This window comes from Pogona vitticeps, chromosome 4, assembly GCF_051106095.1.
Source record: "Pogona vitticeps strain Pit_001003342236 chromosome 4, PviZW2.1, whole genome shotgun sequence".
Classification (NCBI taxonomy): domain Eukaryota; kingdom Metazoa; phylum Chordata; class Lepidosauria; order Squamata; family Agamidae; genus Pogona; species Pogona vitticeps.
The window spans coordinates 235,245,625-235,264,607 of record NC_135786.1 but is presented as its reverse complement, the minus strand read 5'-3'; the positions used below and the strand labels follow the sequence as shown (position 1 = coordinate 235,264,607).

At 47.9% G+C, this 18,983-nt stretch overlaps 1 protein-coding gene across 4 annotated transcripts in view; it reads left to right on the top strand.

Annotated features, from left to right (window-relative positions):
- PTP4A3 (protein tyrosine phosphatase 4A3) overlaps window positions 1-17,534 on the top strand; it is a 113,931-nt gene extending 96,397 nt beyond the window's left edge. For all 4 annotated transcript variants that reach the window (XM_072999404.2, XM_078392016.1, XM_078392017.1 and 1 more), the window contains 4 exons: window positions 3,009-3,139; window positions 5,791-5,865; window positions 8,141-8,254; window positions 11,338-17,534. In XM_072999404.2, coding sequence (XP_072855505.1) covers window positions 3,009-3,139; window positions 5,791-5,865; window positions 8,141-8,254; window positions 11,338-11,344 — 327 coding nt within the window. In that variant the 3' untranslated portion in view covers window positions 11,345-17,534. The remainder of the gene's footprint in view (window positions 1-3,008; window positions 3,140-5,790; window positions 5,866-8,140; window positions 8,255-11,337) is intronic.
- Window positions 17,535-18,983: the final 1,449 nt, after the last annotated feature.

The window sequence follows — 18,983 nt, the reverse complement described above, 5'->3', positions numbered from 1 at the left end:
CAACAAGGGAGCCCATGACCTCGGGAGGTGGTGAGCGCTCCATCTCTGGAGACCTTCAAGAGAAAATGGGTCAGATCTGCTTTGGCTTGGATTCCTTCCCTTGAGCAGGAAGTTGGACTCGGTGGCTTTCTAGCCTCTTTCCAGCTGCATTATTTCATGATTCTCTTCCAGAGATGGGCCAGAGGGAAGTTGTTGTAGAAGACAGTAAGGAAGCACTGCCCTCAAAACTTGTTAGTTTAAGCCAGCGATTGCTTTGGTGTCCATCTGGTGTTCTTTCTGGCCAAGGAATGGTGACAAGGAAAGCTCAGGAACCGGGAAGGCCGATGTAGACTTTTAATAAAATCTTTTTCAAAAGAGAGGCACACGAAGTCCAGCCTATCGAGGGAGCTTTGTGCACCTCCACAGTTGAGAAAAGTTCCTTTCCTTGAACTCTGTAACTCCCCAGCACACCCTAGCCAACATGGTGGCTGGGAGCTATAACCCAGGAAAGGGTAGCTGTTCTCAACTCTGGCTCATGATGCACAGCAAATCTTAAAAGGGCAGAGAGAGAGATCCTGCTCTCTGAGGCTGATGTCTGCTTTTCTACCTCTAAAGTCAGCCCTTGCTTGAAAACTTTTTGTCAGTCGATAAGCGGAGGAGGCGAGAGAAGGAAGGGTAAGCGGGGGGCTTTTTACAGATGCCTGTTGTTGAAAGTCTCTTCTAGGCTTTTCCCAGGTCCCTCTTTCTTGGTTTAGACCAGCGATGTGAGCAGAAGCCTATGAATCTGGGACTTTTCCCATTCCACATGTCACTTCAAGCTTGTCAAGGAGCTCTGTTATGACCTGCTGTTGTTCCTTTTTTTTTCCCCTATCCTGCCCCCCACACACATTCTTGGCAGCCTTTCCTCAATGTCTTTGCCATCCTTACATGCCATCTCTGACGTCGCCCTGACCTTCAGAGACGTTCCAGAGCTTACCGGGAGCTTGAGGAGGATCGTAGGGAGGGGGGGACCCTGTCCCAAGATCCGTACCTCTGCCGGAAAGTGGGGGGGGCTCACCCATGTGGTCCTGCCTTTGGAGCTGGAAGCAGAATCGTTCCCCCTGGTGCTCTCCTTCGGAGGGGGGCGATCCGAGCACTTCCAAAACGGAAGGCACCCATCAGGATCCAGCTTCTGCACTGAGCTTCGTGCAGGAGGATTGACTGGCCATCCTCACCCTGGCGCCCGGCAGTGAGTAAAACTGCTGGCACTCCTTATTTTTTTTTCTTCCCATTTTATCTCCTCCTGGGGGGGAGCTTAAACCCCCCTATTCTTCAGCTTTCTCCTCCTACCAAAGCGAAACAAGAGCCAAATTTCGTGGTTTTGGACTCTTTGTGCAGGTGTTAGTGGTGGTTGAGTCCCACCTGGCTCTTATTTCACAGCAAACAAGTCAGCCTTGTGGATTTTGGAAGGGGGTTCTCTCTCTCTCTCTCTCTCTCTCTCTCTCTCACACACACACACACACACACACACACACACACACACACACACACACACACTCTCACACACACACACACACACACACACACACACATACACAATCTTATCTGCCTTCATTTCATTTTGTGGTTGGAAGGCTGGAATCAGCTGCCCCATTTACCTTGAATGACCTTTCGTCAGAAAGGCAGAGGGAGTTAAGGAAGGCGCCTCTTGTGTTTTTCTCTTTTTTTTCCTCCCCACCTCTCTGTTTGGATTTGATATAAGTCATTAAGACACAGAGAGAGAGAGAGAGAGAGCGCTCCTAGATTCCACCAAAAGTCCCCAAACAGTGTCTCACTGGCCAAAAAGCAGGAAAAGAGATCACAATAAAGAGTGCCGCCTTCAAACAACAGCGTAGCTTCTCGTTTCTTTTCTTCGCGTTTTTGCTTTCTCTTCCCTCTCCTCTCGAGCAAGTGGGAAAAGCTTTGCTTCCTTCCAGAGGCCAGCAAGGGTTTTTCCCCCCCAATCCTCCGCAGCAGGAGCCGCTCACAAGCGGAGCGTGCCTTCCACATTTGCTTAGCCAAGACGGAGGGGAATCGTATCCTAGACCTGAACTGTTTTACGAGCCGCCCGCTTGGGTCGGTGCCTCGCCGATTACGCACAAGCCGTAGATTTATCACCACCCCAGGGAAAGGAGGGGGGGTAGAGAGAGAGAGCCGTCTCTTCAATCTAGCTTGGCCGCAAGACAATCCCTCCCGTTTCCTTGCCCATCCAAACAGGTTTTAGGGATTTTGTAGGCGTCTTTCCAAACTGGGATCAGCAGGACGTCTGCCAGAGCAAATGGGGGATTTATGATGCAGAAGGTTTTGAAGCGTTGCCTGTGGAGAAATTGGTCCCAGGTTTGAAAGTTCTTGGCGGCTAGGAAAACCTGTCCAGTCCCAAGGTGGGAAAGAGTGCAAGGTGCAGGGGCTACCTGTGAGCTTTGACGCAGGGAGAGCAAGCCCCTGCTTCTGAACCCACCCTAGAGTTTTAGCTCTCTGCCCACCCCAGATGCCCTCCAATCTTCATAGAGTCATAGAATAATTGAGCTGGAAGAGTCCTATAAGATGGTTGTCCAGTTTTCTCTCTCACCACCTCCTGAAGTCATGGGTTGGATTGTCATATTGCTCTAACCATTAATAAGTTTTTCTATGATATTCAGCCTAAATCGGGCTTCCTTGTAGCTTGTGAGCCCACGATTACTGGGATGATCGAGAACAGATCCTGCCCCTCCTCTGTAGGACAGCCTTCCAAGGATTTGAAAAGTGCTCTCCTATCTCCCCCTCAGTCTTATTTTCCCAAGGCTAAGCATGCCCAGTTCTTTCAGCCTTTCCCCATAGGACGTGTTTTCCAGCCCCCTGATCCTCCTCATCGCCCTCCTCTTTACTTCAGTTTGTGCCCATCCTTCCTAAAGAGTGGTGTCCCGAACCGGACACCGTGCTCTAGATGAAGCACAACCAGTGCTGAATAACACTGTTCCTTCTGCTGTATTCAACTGGGCACCCGCTTACCTGCTTTGTTCCCTTTGCTCTAGGACTGGCCATTTGATGATGGAGCGCCACCACCCACCAAGATTGTGGACGACTGGCTCAACCTGCTGAAGACCAAGTTCTGTGAAGACCCTGGCTGCTGCGTGGCTGTTCATTGCGTGGCTGGCCTGGGGCGGTAAGTGAAAGCTACCTTGATCTCAAGAGGTTCCTGCGATGATGCTGTCGCCTGGTTTCAAGACTCCCCTGAGCTGGGGATTGTTAAACCATTACTCTTGGGAAGATCATTTGTGAAGTCCAGACAGCAGCAGAAGTCAGGGTGGGACAATATTGCCACTGGCCTTATCCCTTAGACCAGTGGTCCCCAACCTTGGGCCTCCAGATGTTCTTGGACTACAACTCCCAGAAGCCTTCACCCCCACCTCTGCTGGCTAGGATTTCTGGGAGTTGAAGTCCAAGAACATCTGGAGGCCCAAGGTTGGGGACCACTGCTGTAATACAATGGTCCCCAATGTTGGGCTTCCAGATGTTCTTGGACTACAACTCCCAGAAGCCTTCACCCCCACCTCTGCTGGCCAGGATTTCTGGGAGTTGAAGTCCAAGAACATCTGGAGGCCCAAGGTTGGGGACCACTGCTGTAATACAATGGTCCCCAATGTTGGGCTTCCAGATGTTCTTGGACTACAACTCCCAGAAGCCTTCACCACCACCTCTGCTGGCCAGGATTTCAGGGAGTTGAAGTCCAAGAACATCTGGAGGGCCAAGGTTGGGGACCACTGCTGTAATACAATGGTCCCCAATGTTGGGCTTCCAGATGTTCTTGGACTACAACTCCCAGAAGCCTTCACCCCCACCTCTGCTGGCTAGGATTTCTGGGAGTTGAAGTCCAAGAACATCTGGAGGCCCAAGGTTGGGGACCACTGCTGTAATACAATGGTCCCCAATGTTGGGCTTCCAGATGTTCTTGGACTACAACTCCCAGAAGCCTTCACCACCACCTCTGCTGGCCAGGATTTCTGGGAGTTGAAGTCCAAGAACATCTGGAGGGCCAAGGTTGGGGACCACTGCTGTAATACAATGGTCCCCAATGTTGGGCTTCCAGATGTTCTTGGACTACAACTCCCAGAAGCCTTCACCCCCACCTCTGCTGGCCAGGATTTCTGGGAGTTGAAGTCCAAGAACATCTGGAGGCCCAAGGTTGGGGACCACTGCTGTAATGCACAGCTTGGCCTGCAAGAACCTTCTGTTCCTGCTGTAGGAGGAACCTGAAATTATTGCGAAGAGTTCCACAGCAGAGGTGGAAGATTTTAGCATGGCCGTAGGAGTTGGGCAGTTGTCCAAAGCGTTTATCAGTCTCCATCTCTGTTCCAGAGAGGCACCATGGCTAGGTGGTTAGCAGAATCGTAGAGACTGAATCCTTGTGATTGTAGACTAGCTCTGCCCCATACTGGTGTTTACACCAGGGTAAGAGCAGCTTCAGGGAGAGAGGGGCTTGCAGGGAAATGCTCTCTGCAAATCCAACCTGTCGCTGGAATGGGTGCATCAACCTGACTTCAGTTCAAACTAAATTTCTTTGAAAAAGAGACAGTTCCCACATACAGCTGTGAAATTCTGGGGCAAGCCTGCAAGCCTGTTCTGGGTCTAGGTGTTTTCACTTCCCTGTGCTCGTACATGTTTTGCCTCAAATGTGGAGGAAGGCACTATGTGGGACCTTTATATTCTAAATTGAAAAAGTGACCGCTAGGCTTCAGGAGGTGGGACGGTAACTGGGCAGTTAAAGCTGTGCAGCTTCTCCATCCGGCTGAGTCCACCCATGGGTGGCGGATTGTGGCTTCAACCGACAGCTGTTAAATGAAGGTTTATTAGATGATAATCTCTTGGGTGTTTTCGTGGTGGTTTCCTTCTTCAGTAGAGGCTGAACGTGATGACACACAGACAGGTCCCTTCTAAAAGCTTCCGTCTGATTGCTAGTCCTAACGAGAGTAGACCCACTGAATGGTAAGCCAATACTTGTGTAAATGCTGCTAATTTGATGGGTCTAATCTCTGCTGGCTAGAGGCCAGGTCAACCATCCCCAGTCTTTTTCCTCTCTAGATTATGCTGATTTATCTCACCCATAAGAACTTCTGGATAGCTCAGTGGTTTAGGCATGGTTGGGAGTTCGATTCCCCGCAGCGCCTTCTTGAAAGGAGCTGGGCTCAATGATGATGATTAGTATTAGTATTAGTAGTATTAATATTAGTAGTATTAGTATTGTTGTCGTATTATTATTGTTGTTGTTGTTGTTGTTGTTGTTGTTGTTATTAAAAATATGCCAAAATGACAGGCACAATCAGTCAAAATTATAAAAACTTTAACTAGTATTATATAACAGACACAAGTTTTAACCCAAAACCAAAGTGTATGTTCAGTGTTGTCACAGTATGTCTGCTGGGCCTAATATTGCCGTTTTTTTTTTTTGTTTGTTTGTTTGTTTTGTTTTTTTGTGTTTTTTTGTAGCTCTGGGGGTGTTATCTCTGAGATCTGCCTATCGTTGTTATTCAAAAGAACTAGACATAGTCAAATCAAAATTATAAAAATATTATCGTCGTCGTCATCCTCTCAAACATTGTCTCCCTGTCGTGTGCACTCAATTTAGCAGTCCAGCCTATGAGGCGCCATATTGAACGACAGTTAGTCGAGGTGCTGAAGCTGAGGATGTTTGCACCCAGTATGGGTGAAGCTTTGCACTTCCCTGCCTGGCCCGCGGACGGTCCTCCAAAACCAGACAGGACTTGCTCAATGCACACACCTGATGTCTCGCCCTTCTCACTTTCCTCTCTTTTCTAGGGCTCCTGTCCTTGTCGCGTTGGCCCTGATCGAGAGCGGGATGAAATATGAAGATGCCATTCAGTTCATTAGACAGTAAGTGTCCCCTCTTGACTTCTCCCAGTTAAGCTCTGAGCTGCCTGTACAGGTTATAATCGTGGTATATGCGTGTTCTGCTATAATCCAGCAAGACTTCCCTGGTGTTGGTGGAATCCACAGGGCAAGAAAAGTTAGCTCACTCCCTTAAAGCTCAGCATGCAGTTCTTTTTTTGCATAGAGGGGGATTCTCCAGCTGGGCATTCAGTCACATGCCTCCACCTCTTGCGGTCTGAAAGGGTGCATTGCCAGGAGATCTTTAAAAAAGAAAACTTCAGGTTTTGTTGTTGTTGTTGTTGTTAAGTCGTGTCCGACTCTTTGTGACCCCACGGACCAGAGCACGCCAGGCCGTCCGGTCTTCCACTGCCTCCCGGAGTTGGGTTAAATTCATGTTGGTCACTTCAGTGACACTGTCCAACCAACTCGTCCTCTGTCGTCCCCTTCCCCTCTTGCTTTCACACTTTCCCAACATCAGGGTCTTTTCCAGGGAATCTTCTCTTCTCATGAGATGGCCAAAGGATTGGAGCCTCAGCTTCAGGATCTGTCCTTCCAGTGAGCACTCATGGTTGCTTTCCTTTAGAACGGATAGGTTTGTTCTCCTTGCAGTCCAGGGGACTCTCAAGAGCCTCCTCCAGCACCACAATTCCAAAGCATCAATTCTTCGGCGTTCAGCCTTCTTTATGGTCCATCTGCCACCCCATGAGGAGGAAGTTTTCAGTGTGACCCGGGCATCATTTTCCAGCAGATAGGGATAGAGGGAAGGACTGAAATGAACTCTGATACCCAGTGCAAACTGGCCGAGCAGAACAGCCAGGGATTACAGCCCATCTGGCTGAACCGCTCAGCTTGCACTTTAAAAGTTTTGTGTATCTGTGTGTGTGTGTGTGTGTGTGTGCGTGCGTGCGTGCGTGCTCCCCTTTGGAGCCAGCTCTCCTTGCCAGCTGCAGCCCCGGGGGTTTGCTCTCGATCCCTCCTCTAATCTCTTTAGCACTTTCTGTTCCAGCAGGAGAGTGGGGCTGTTCTGTGCCCTGTCTGCTCTTGGCAGAGGCGCCTCTGCACATTGGAAGGGGGCGGGCAAGAATCAAGCAGTCCCACTGCTCCACCCCTTCATCCTCTCTCTGCAGCTGCTTGGAGTGTCTCAACCTCAGTTACTCCGGAAGGAGGGAGGGACGGACAGACGGAAGGAAGGACAGAGGGGGGATGGAGGGCAGAAGGAAGGAAGTTGCTGATGATGGAAGGAAGGAGGGAAGGACAGATGGAAGGAAGGGAGGGAGGGAGGGAGGGAGGGAGGAAGGAAGGAAGGAAGGACAAGGACAGGAGGGATGGAGCGAGGCTAGACAGAGGGACGGATGGAACCTACCTTTCTTTGACAAGGCGACTCCAAGCAGCTTGCCGTGTTAAAAAAGTAGAATTAAAAACACAATAAATTATACATTAATTTAACTTATCATAGCAATTAAGATACATTGAGCGATGAAAAACATTTAAAATTCTTAAAAACTCACCTAATCATCTTCTTATCTGAAACCCATTAAAAGGATTAAGATTCAGCACAAACAAAACCAGCATTTTGTGATCCATATACATTATACAGACTAGAGCAAACGTGTGCAATTCTTCTCCAGCTGTATTGAACTGGATCCAGTCTTGCCAGAGGCACAAGCACCAGCGCGGGGGGTGGTGGTATTAAAACGCCCCCACCTCCAAGCTCTAGGGAACCTTCCTTCAACCGGACCTCTGGCTGCGGAAATGTGGGCATGCCCAGAAGCCTTCACCCACTAGCTGTGTTAGCCCGAGGTTTTGGAGAGTTGCCACCTGAGCTACGTAAAGTTGGAAACCACTGGTGAATGCTGACTGGCTGGGTACGCTTCTTGTTGAAACCACTGAGCCTCGTGGAAGCTGTGGTTAAACTGCTGTACTGCAGCCAAAACTCTGCTCACGACCTGGGGTTCAAATCCCAGGTAGCCGGCTCAAGGTTTACTCAGCCTTCTATCCTTCCGAGGTCGGTAAAATGAGTACCCAGCTCGCTGGGGATGGGAGGCAATGTGTAGCCTGCATAATTAACTTGTAAACCGCCCAGAGAGTGCTTGAAGCACTATGGGGCAGTATATAAGCAGCACGCTTTGCTTTGCTTTGCTTTGCTTTTGGTTTAGAGTCTTCCAAAAGCATTGTCGGTTTCCCCTCTGCGTGGGCAAAAGGGTTTTTTGCTGGAAGTGCTAATACGTCCCCCTTCCCTCCTCTGCTTTTAACGTCCCCTTCCGTTTTCTCCCGCTAGGAAACGCCGGGGAGCCATCAACAGCAAGCAGCTGACGTACCTGGAGAAGTACCGTCCGAAACAGCGGCTCCGATTCAAGGACCCTCAGAACCATAAGAACAAGTGCTGCATCATGTAATAACCTCAGTCATAGCCTGTTGCCAAAACACACACACACACATACACAAGGGGGAGGGGACACACAAATCTACACCATTACACAACACACAGACTACATGCAGCTTGACCTCTGAACCCGTAGGCGACCTTGGTGCCACAGCTATTCTTGGCGGTCCGGATTCCCTTAAGTTTCACCCAAATCTCAGCAAACAAAAGGCATCTGAGTGCTGATCTCTTTAGCTTCCACAGGGTAGGAAATGATCCCGGTTCCTCTTGTCCTTTCTCAGGCACACCTCTTGGTGTTGAAATAATACACCCATGTTCCTGTTGCTCCGCCAGGGCTATGGTAGGCAGGAAGGGGAAGTCTGTAGCCAAAGCAGGGGGAAATTCCATTTTAGGGGACTGCAGCGAGTGGCCCTAAGGAGGGGGATTCTGGGAGTTGTAGTCCAATGGCAGCTTTTCTGTATTGGGTCTCGATCCCGGTTCTACCTCTAGATTGGGGCATGGTTGGATTTTCAGAGGGAAGGAATTGGTGGAAGTGCTTAAGAGAAGGAGGGGAGGGCTGGTGGGCCGGGGGTGGGGGCGGTAGGAGCAGCACTGATAGACTGCTCTTTGCCATGCATGGTTGGGTCCCACCCCATCATTGTGAAAAGCCCAGGAATGGGAGCAGAGAGGCGTTATCCACCTCCACCCCCCAGTTTGGAGGGCTAGAGTGAAGTTGTTGCTTTGGTTGTGCATCGGGGAAAGAAAGGGCCGCTCGGTTAGAAGTCCCTGTGCTTCCACTTTGGGGTCCCTTTGGTTTCCCTTTGACAGTCTATAGATCCACCTCTACCTCTGGCTTGAAAAGACTTACCTGACCTCCAGATGCCTTTTGCAAGGGTGTGGTTGATGGGGAGAAGTTTAGAGAAGTTACTTGGGTGGACTCCTTCTCCCAGAAACTTAACACCAGCTGGTAGCTTTAGCTGGTGGATCTGGGAATAGACAGTCCAAAAGAGAAAGAGCATCATTTCCAAACGCTGGAATGTGAGCTTCTCTTTGATCCAAGAGCAGAAGAGTTAAGACCTGTGTAAAATTGGGTTTGGATGCTGGAAACGGATACAGAGTAGAAGCAGGGTTTTGACCCATTCCTGTAGGACTGGATGTCACCTTCCGCATGCATTTTTTTGCTGTTTACGCACACGTGCAGAGCCGTTAAAAGACATACGCTGCCTAGCCTTCGGCAGTGCTTGTGGGGGGGGGGGGGGAACTACTTTCTTGGACTATGTATCCCAGAATCCTCCATGCACCACTGGACTGCAGAGCTCATCATCTTCCATCCAGCAGAGCCACTGACCGTGCGGGCTGGTCTGGCATTTGTAGTCCAAAGAAAAAAAAGAAAGAAAGCAGTATTTCCATGTTCTAAACCTGAAAAAGCCGGTGTGGTGTAGTGGATAGTGTGATGGACTAGGACTTAGGAGTACTGGGTTTGAATCCTGTGTCCCATTCCTGATTGACCTGCGCCAGCCAGTTGGAGTGCCCAAGGGTTAATGGGGAGGGATAATCTGAAGCAGGAAAAGGAGTTGCGAACTTCAGGAGTCCTATGCAGCAGGCAGTTCCACCAGTGCAGTCGTGAGGCTAGTTGCACTTTTAGGTATGCAAAGCAGGAAGGTCAGGGTGTAAGTTGACATGCATAACTTGACGCTATACCAAGAGCAATAGTTTTTCAGTCAGTATATCATAAATGCTCCTCCAAAACTAAACCATCTGCAGTACAAACTTAATCTCAGCAAATATAACTAAGAAGGGTCTTGGGGCATGTTGAAGACAACCAAGTTTTACAGTGGTGCCTTGCTAGATGATGATAATCCGTTCCACTGAAATCGCTGTTTAGCTAAATCATTGTCTAGTGAAAAGCATTTCCCCATTGGAATGCATTGAAAACTGTTTAATGCATTCCAATGGGGAAGAATTATCGTTGTCTAGTGAAGATCGGCCATAGGCAAGCCGCTTTGTGAACCGCCGATCAGCTGTTTAAGTCACAGTCTTGCGAAGCTTAGGTCCCGAAAACACCTGGTTTGTGAGGAGTGGAGGAAGCTGTCAGAATCGTCATCTAGCGAAAATCAGTTTGCGAAGCAGGAACCAAACATTGTCCAGCAAAATTCCCCCATAGGAATCACTGTTTTGCGAATCGCTATAGCGATCACAAAAAGTCAATGTCTAGCGAAAAAACTGTCATGCGGGGTAACTGTCTAGTGAGGCACCACTATATTTGGCATAAGACCACATTAGTAGCACAGCAAAGTTGTAGCCAGCCCTTTTCCTTGCTACCTAGATTTCTGAGTGCAGAGAAATCTGGGAAGGAAGGGATTTATAGACAAGACATAGAATCAGAATGTTTTGAGTTGGAAGGGACCTAGAAGGCCATTGCCTCCAGCCTCTTCTTCAAGGCAGGAATCCAAATCAAAGCAGATCTGGTGTCCCCATTTTCTCTTGAACGTCTCCAATGTTGGAGTGCTCGCCGCTTCCCGAGGTCATGGATTCCATTGTCGTACTGCTCTAACAGTTAGGAAGCTATTCCTGATAGCCGGCCAAAAATCTGGCTTCTTGTAACTTGAGCCCTTCGTTGTGCGTTCTGCACTCTGGGATGATCAAAAACGGATCCTGCCTGCCCTTTCAAGTCTTTGAAATGTGCTATCAGGTCTCCCTACAGTCTTCTTTTCTCAAGGCTAAACCGGCCCAGTTCTTTCAGCTGTCCCACTGACACTTAAGCCAAAAAGCGAGAGGCGAAGAGTGAGTGAAGGAAGACGTTTCCAGTAGATGTCCAAAGGTCTTTAACTGAGCGGTGAGGCAACCCGTTTGAGGATTAAGAATGTATATGCCGTGTGCTTACTGTACAGAGGAAGCAAAACCTGCAGCTATGAAACTAGTGAAGTATGCGCAACCTTTGGGGAAAGAGTACAGAGAATAAAGGAAATAGTTTGCTCCCCCCCCCCTCCCCGCCGCCTGAGTGCCCATGAAGAAATCTTGGTAGACATAGAGAGAGCCATTTTCGGAAGAAAGCTCGACACACACACCCCCAGGAGAAAGCAGGCTAATCATGTTTTCTCGACCACTCCTAGGCTGTGAAGAGCATCTGGAAGCTGCAAAAGCTTTTACTGAGCCCGGCTTTCCCGGGAGCATCTAAGGTTACACCTGGCGTGCGGCTGTTTTGTGTTTCGATTAAACGAACGAGATGTTATTAAGGATTTTTAAAACGCTTGTCCTTGCGGAGCTGTCTCGTCAGGTTGCCTTCCGAGATGTGGAACAGCCGCAGAGCGGCTTCGCCCGTCGCCTGTAGGCAAAGCCACGCCAACGCCGTGCAGGGAGAAAGCCTTCCCCTTTGCTTTTGTGACTTCTCTGGTCGATCACGCGGCAGCCCCAGGCTGTCCCAAACGGTGGAGATTTCACAAACCGCGAGAAGCGGGGCGGGTGTTTACCGAGCTTTCTTTGGGACAAGCCCACGGAAGAGAAATCTGGAATGGGGAAGAAGTCAAAGCAAGGACCCACAGAAAATGGCTTTCTATAGTCCAGCTCAGCCATTCTCAACCTCTGTCTTTGGCCACGCTCGTAAAGGCTAAACAGCGTGAAATAAATAATAGGATGAATCAGGATTGTATAAATGGCATAACAAATCTTATAGGTTGGTGTGGAAGGAAATTGTTTCCAGTCTCTTATTTTTGCCTGGTTAAAGGTGGCCAGTGGCACCCTGGAACCTCTGCAGGAAAGGTATCTGCTCAGAGGAAGCTGCTCCAGGCCAGTGTCTTCCCAGTCCATTGGACTACAGTTCCCATTATCCCCATTTAGTATCCCACCACCACACCTAGAAAGCAAAAGTGAAGCGTGCTGCTGACATACCGCTCCAGAGCGCTTAAAGCACTCGGGCTTGTTTACAGCAGGCTGCACTCTGCCCCCCACCCTAGCAAGCTGAATATGCAGTTTACTGACCTTTGAAGGATGGAAAGTTGAGTGAGCCTCGAGCCACCCACCTTGGATTGAACCTGGATTATGAGCAGAATTTTGGCTGCATGGCTGCAGTTTAGCTACTGTGCCACGAGCCAAAGACAGGCCTAGAGAAATCAGTCATTAAAAATAAATATTCCGTCTTCCTCCCGTTAAATTCCCCCAATTTTGCTGGCAATTTTTTTTAAAAAAAAGAACCCAATTTCAGTTGTAAACTGCTGATGGTGTGATTTTTGAGTGAGCAGATTGAAATTTCTTAATGACTGCAATCTGCTGATGGCCTTTTTAGATCATTTTTAAATGCTTTGAAAAAAAAATCTGACAATTGATGAGTGAATTAAGAAAGACAAGAATGAACCTAGTAATATTGACGCTTCCACGGGAGAGGAGGAGATAAATGCATTCCAGTGTCAGTGGGCCTGCCTTACCCCTTAACAATCTCCAAACTCTTGGGCTTAGAGATGAGAAACCCAACGATGCTTCACCATTGATTAAAGAACTGGTAGATTACCGTATTTTTCCATGTATAAGACGCCCCCCACTTTTCTAATCCAAAAGTAAGAAATCTAAGTGGGACTTAGCAAGTGTAGGGGGAAAGGGATCAAGGCCCTGCAGGATCACTTTGATCCCTACTTTTCCTTCCACTTGTTTTTGTTCTCTCCTCAGCTTACTTCCGTGTATAAGACGACCCTCAATTTTTATTCTAAAGATTTTAGACAAAAGTACAGTCTTATACATGGAAAAATATGGTACTTTTCCTCGGGAGAAGACAGGCTGCTTCCTTCCGCATCTCATGAAGTAGTTTTAAGGAAAGCATACATTGAAGACACTCCTTTCACGTCCACACACAGAGAAGGCACGGAACGACTGTGCAAGTGTGTCCTGGAAGGAAAGGAAGACTCTTCCTTCTGCCCCAGTAGATATATCCAACAGAAGCCAAAGGCTGGAACCAGCTTTTGGTGTTAGTCCTGGTTTTATTTAAGAGCTACCATGCATGCCCTTCGGCTCCTGTGTTGGCCACTGTCTCTAGCAGCAGACATTCATGTTCCAGGTCTCTTGAATCATCCTCACACCCATTATGGCCGGCTTCCAGTGCTCCTGTTCACATTAGCCCTGCCCACGCATACCTTGGGGAGAACTTTGGCTTATCTCCCTTTCTGCCTCCTGTTGGGAAGGGTGAGGAGGGATCCCGGAGGATTTCTAACTCCATTTGTCTGGATAAACCAGAGATCTCTCACAGCTGTGTGAGATGAGGGATGTGTTTCCCATCCACACCATGTTTTATTTGAGTTAAACTCTTAAAGACACAGATCTCTCTTGAGACACATTGTGGTCAGATGGGGTATGGAGTCCAGTGTTTGGTCTGCTGTAGGGTTGGGTTGGTTTGCTCCTTTTTCTGGCAATCACGCAATGTAATCGTTGGGGCAAACCAAACCATCACTAGAGTGTTCCTACCCACCTCTTTCTGAGAGCCTCATCAGAGCTTTTCTCTAGTACATATGATTGCTGGGAACGGGCCAAAAGTGTGCCTTCTTGCCATCAAGGCTTCCAGTTGGAATTTCCAGTGGTGTCAAATGGCTTAATAAGTGAGTCACTTCAGGATAGCAGCAAAGTGAACACTTCTTTTACTCCTTAATGGAGGGGTGAAGGAAGTTGGGGGGGGGGTTAGATTAAACCATTGCTGACATGGTGCAGTGCATCAGTGACAGTCTACTGCAGTCTAAAAAAAAAATTCACTTCCTCTGCTCCGAGGGGCACAGAAAGCGTTCAGTTTGTCAATATCCTGAAGTGACTTGCTTGTTACGCCACTTCACAATATCAGATATTTCCACTGGAAGGAGGTGGACTGGACCAAAATTGGATCAATAAGCCATTTGGATGTGAGGATTGTACCAAATGTCATGTCAACCTGACACTTAAGAGCCCGCACCAACTCAGTCCAAAGGAGCCTCTCTGATGGCCACCCTCTCACGACTTTGTTTGGAAAGGGGGCTCAGCTCTTCTGAAAGTTGGATTCCACTAAATTTCAGTGCAAAAAAGCCATTGTTTTTCCCCCCAAGAGCAGTGCCAGAACTACAGCTACTTCTGCTTGAGACAGGATCAAGAGATAAGCGTTTTCCTGAGATTGGACCGTGTCAGATCATAGGCCAAGATTTAGTAAGACTGCATTTTTATATCTATAAAAGGTGCTCTGCTTTCTGAGAAAACAAAATGGAGCTAGGCTCCTCACCTTGATTATGTTCTTTTCCTCGGTGCTGAGCATCTTCCCCCCCCCCCACTGCCAACCCCAGAAGGTGTTGTCCAGGGCAGGAATGACTAGGAGGTCATGACTCCCATTTCCGGTTCTCCTTTCTTCCTGCCTCTTTAATGGGGAGGAAATTGCTCCCCTCTTCTAAGTGAAGCCGTGAACCCCGGTTTGTATTTCACCGCCATGGGGGAAATCTTCAGTCCTACCTCCTTTCCCTCATCTGTGGCACTGGGTCGTCAAGAGGCCAAAGGTTCAAGCCTACGAATGCCAGACAGACCTTGGAGAAGCTGAACCTTGAATCCCTCGTTAAGAGAGATTCGGAGTTGTAGAATTACCGAGATCTGCCTGGGATCATAATTTCAAAAGCTTCGGCCCTCATCTATGGGATGCCAGTGTTGCAACAAAGCCTAGCCAGTCAGGGGGTTGCCGTTCTTGTCTTTCCCCTGAGTGTAAAACCCCGAATTTTATAAAAACAAGCAAACCTACCTTGCTTCCGTTGATGTTCTTCCCTGGACCACACATACCTTTCTTTAAATCCTCTTTAGGTCCCTTGACAGCCCATCATGGCGCATCATGTCTTCAGGCTTTGAATTGACAGGCTCAGCCAACCAGAGATATACCAGCATTTTTAATAGCCTTATAGTGTGGAAATCTTGAATTAAAAAATAAAAGCCTGTGTGTGTATCCTTGAGCTGGAAGGACTTTGGGGCAGGGGGGGGGGTGTCACGAAAGATGTAATAACAAAAAAACAAATTTGTAATGCCTTCCTGCTTTGTGTTGGTGATCTTTCTTCCCTCCCCCCCTTCCCAACTTGTAGAGCAAAACTGACTGTTCTGTTGTCGTTTTTCAGGCCTCTGTGCCCTGAAAATGCAAATTCTGGGAATTTTGGACCTCAAAACCTCTTGGCCACCCTTCATTTTGTTCCGATGTGGTTTGTAACACTGTCCAGGAATGTGAATCATGCACTTTGTGGAAGCAAAGACAGCTAGCTGGTCCCTCTAATTAGGATTCGGGATGATGTTCGTTAGGATTTCCTGAAACTTTTCTTTTGTTAAGGCAACTCAGTGAAATGTTGTTCAGTGATGTCTGGGTCTTGGGGGGGAAAAAGAACACCTCTCTGTCCATACGCACAAGCCTGAATGGGTCTCGGGCATTGAGAACAACCGGTCTCCCTAACCCCACGTCCACAGAAGGAGTAGGTCTAAAGTCCCTTGTTAGTCCCAGAGAATGAAGCACCAAATAGCGAGTCAGCATCACTTACATAAATCCCACCGATTCAGTGGATCTACTCTGGTTGGAAACAGCGATTGGATCCAAGCCCTTATTGTTGTACGTTCGACGTAACTTGAATGGCTTTGAAAGGACAACATATGAAGCTCATGAGCCTCCACTCCTTTGACATCTTCAGGCTATTTTAAGAGTGGCTCCTGCAAGAAGGCAAAACGGGAGGAGAAATTCACAACCTCTGCTTCAGTGCTTCCCAACCTTGCCTCCCCAGATGTTTTTGGACTACAACTCCCAGAGGCCTTCATTGCTGGCAAGGGCTTCTGGAAGTTGTAGTCCGAGAACGTCTGGAGACCCAAGGTTGGGAAACATAGCTGTAGTGCTTGAGTAATTCTTTTCCCTATAAATACATTTCCTGCTGGGCTGGCGACAGGAGCTATTTTGAACTGACTCTCCCACATGTCTCAGGTCATTGTCATGTAGGACCTTTTACAACTCCCAGCTGGTTTGTCTTCTTTTCAACTTTACTAGTTGACTCTGTTTTTTTGCTAATATCTGGCCTTTGACAAAGCTGAACGTTGGCTTTGAGTGATGTTCCCAACTCAACCGACCTGATCCCAATACACCAGAGCACATGGCCCACCTCAGATCGTCCGTTTAGCCTGCTAATGGTGTACCTCTTTTCAAATTATTTTTTGTCATCTGTGGATGTGTAACAGCAGCAGTTTCCCCCAAGGGCATTGGGATCAGGTCTTCTCACGAGTCATGTGGCTTAGGAACGCAGCCCAAAGCAAGTGTTAAATGCAATGAGACCCCTATAACTGCAGAATCAGTATCTGTTTCATTTATTTGCGGTCTGAAAATATTAAAAAAGGAAAAAACCCAGAAAAAATCTTTTCGCGTGTATTTCCAGAACTGGCCAATAGAGGGAACCAGAGACCATACTATGAATTCTTGTTGGAAGATGCATAACATGGTCTCTGGCGTCCTCTCCTGGCCAGTTCTGGTAATGAATGTGAAATTTTCTTTTCTGAATTTTTTTCTTTTACCATTCTCCATATAGCATTTGCAATTATCCACTTTTCCCCGCATCCACGGGGCAGTGGTGCTTGGAACCAATTCCCCTATGGATATGGGAGTGCTAATGTGCAGTATAGTAAGGTGAAGCTGAAAATAACTTTTAAGAGAGGCTTCAAAAGGGCATCCTGCCTCTTTGCCTAGCCAAGTAGGAGACCACGGCTGTTGCAGGAGGGAGCTGAGCACATCATCCAACCCATAGAATGGTCCTTAGATTTGCACACTTCTTGAGCGCCAAGGGAAAGAGTCACAAGGAAATGGCTCCCGCATCACTGCCATGGAAAGCAAATTGAACCTTAGCGACCTCGCTAACCTGTTGGAAAAAGATGATGTTTTTGTCAAACAAGATTCTAGTCCCTGGTGTGGACTTGAGGGGGAACACTTGCTCCCACGTGCTTCTGCCTGGGTTCAGTGTCAGAAGCACCAATTTGGAGTGAGTTTTCCTTCTGTTTTAAAAGTGTTTTCCCAAAAGAAGCATTGGCTCCCCCTTCCCGTTTCTTCAGCATCATGGTTTTATGTGTCTCCTCCTCCTCTTATGTGCAGTCTCGGTAATTCATAGATGAAGAACATTCTGGGATATACAGTTGGTTTTTCTTTTCCTTCTGAGCCATAGCTAAGTTATTACTGTTAATGTTATACGCAGTGCTTTTATATCAGGCAAGGATAAATTTTGGCATATACCAATGAGGTCTAGAATCTTGTCACTTTATAACCTTTTTAAAAAAAATAAAAATAAGGAAAAATAAAACTTGTCAGTTTTTTGCTCAAGTCCTGTGTAAAACTTTGTGTTGTTGTTTTTTTTTTTAAATAATCACTCTTGAGTTGTGAAAGGTTTCCTTAAAGTGTGCCAAGCTGAATTTTGCTTCCAGCCGTAAAGACAAGGAAAAGTTTTAAAATAAAAAGGCCTCGCTGTTTTGTATGAAAGTGGACAATCCTTTCCCATTTCTAATTTTTCCCTACTGGGGCAGAAATGTACATTATACGTAGCCTGTCATTAGAGTTCAAAGCACGTTGGTGTTGAAGATTACTCGTAAATTGGGCAGAATTTCACAATTGAGAAATCAAACGTAAAAGGAACACTGTGTTTAAGTACTGAGACCAGTGGCAGAAACCCACTAATATGAGTTTTGGGAAGTTGGGAGAATCCCGCTAATTTGTGAGCGGTCGGAGTTGAGAGAAACTCCTGCTGTGACAATCGCCGAAGTCACACACCTTCTTGGTGTTTTCCAAGGGGTCTCCATTCTCCACCTGCTGCTTCCATTGCCACCTACACCATATTCTGCGTTCCAAACCGTACGTCCCCTTCTCATGATCTCAAACCAATCAGGCTGGTACATGTGAAGGTAAGAACAGCCTTGCTGGATCAGGCCAAGGGCCCATCTAGTCCAGCTTATCACCGTGGCCCCACCAGATGCCTCTGGGAGCACACGAGACAACTGGATGTAGTCGTCATTAAGTCATGTCCGACTCTGTGACCCCGCATGGACCAGAGCACGCCAGGCCCTCCTGTCTTCCACTGCCTCCCGGAGTTGGGTCAAATTCATGTTGGTCGCTTCGATGACCCTGTCCATCCATCCCGTCCTCTGTCGTCCCCTTCTCTTGCCCTCACACTTTCCCAACATCAGGGTCTATTCCAGGGAGTCTTCTCATAAGGTGGCCAAAGTATTGGAGCCTCAGCTTCAGGATTTGTCCTTCCAGACAACTGGATACCTTTCTCCTAATCTAATACCCCTCCCTTGCACCTGGCATTTGGAGGTCCCTTCCTTCTAAGCCTGGAGATTGTATATCCCCATCATGGCTTGTCACCTGTGATGGACTTTTCCTCCAGGGATCTGCCCAACCCCCTTTTCAAGGCATCTAGGCCAGATGTCCTCTCACCAGATCCTGTGGCAAGGAGTTCCATAGACGTAACAGCCATTAATAATGTGGGACTAGCATTTAAAGGATCTGTGTTCAAAACACTAGAGCCATGGAAACACGGGAACAGACACTCTGGAGACGTTGCATATCTGGGAAGCTACGAGAGTCACAAAAATGACCTAAAAGATATATAATGACAACAGAAAAAGATAAAACGTATCACATCATCTGTTGCTTGACACACACAGTTCCCACCTACAAAATGGCGGGGGGGGGGGAGAATGGTCATCTCCCCACACAGGAAGCCTAAAGCCCTAACATGGCCACACAAACCATGAATCTATTCCTGCCTGGGCC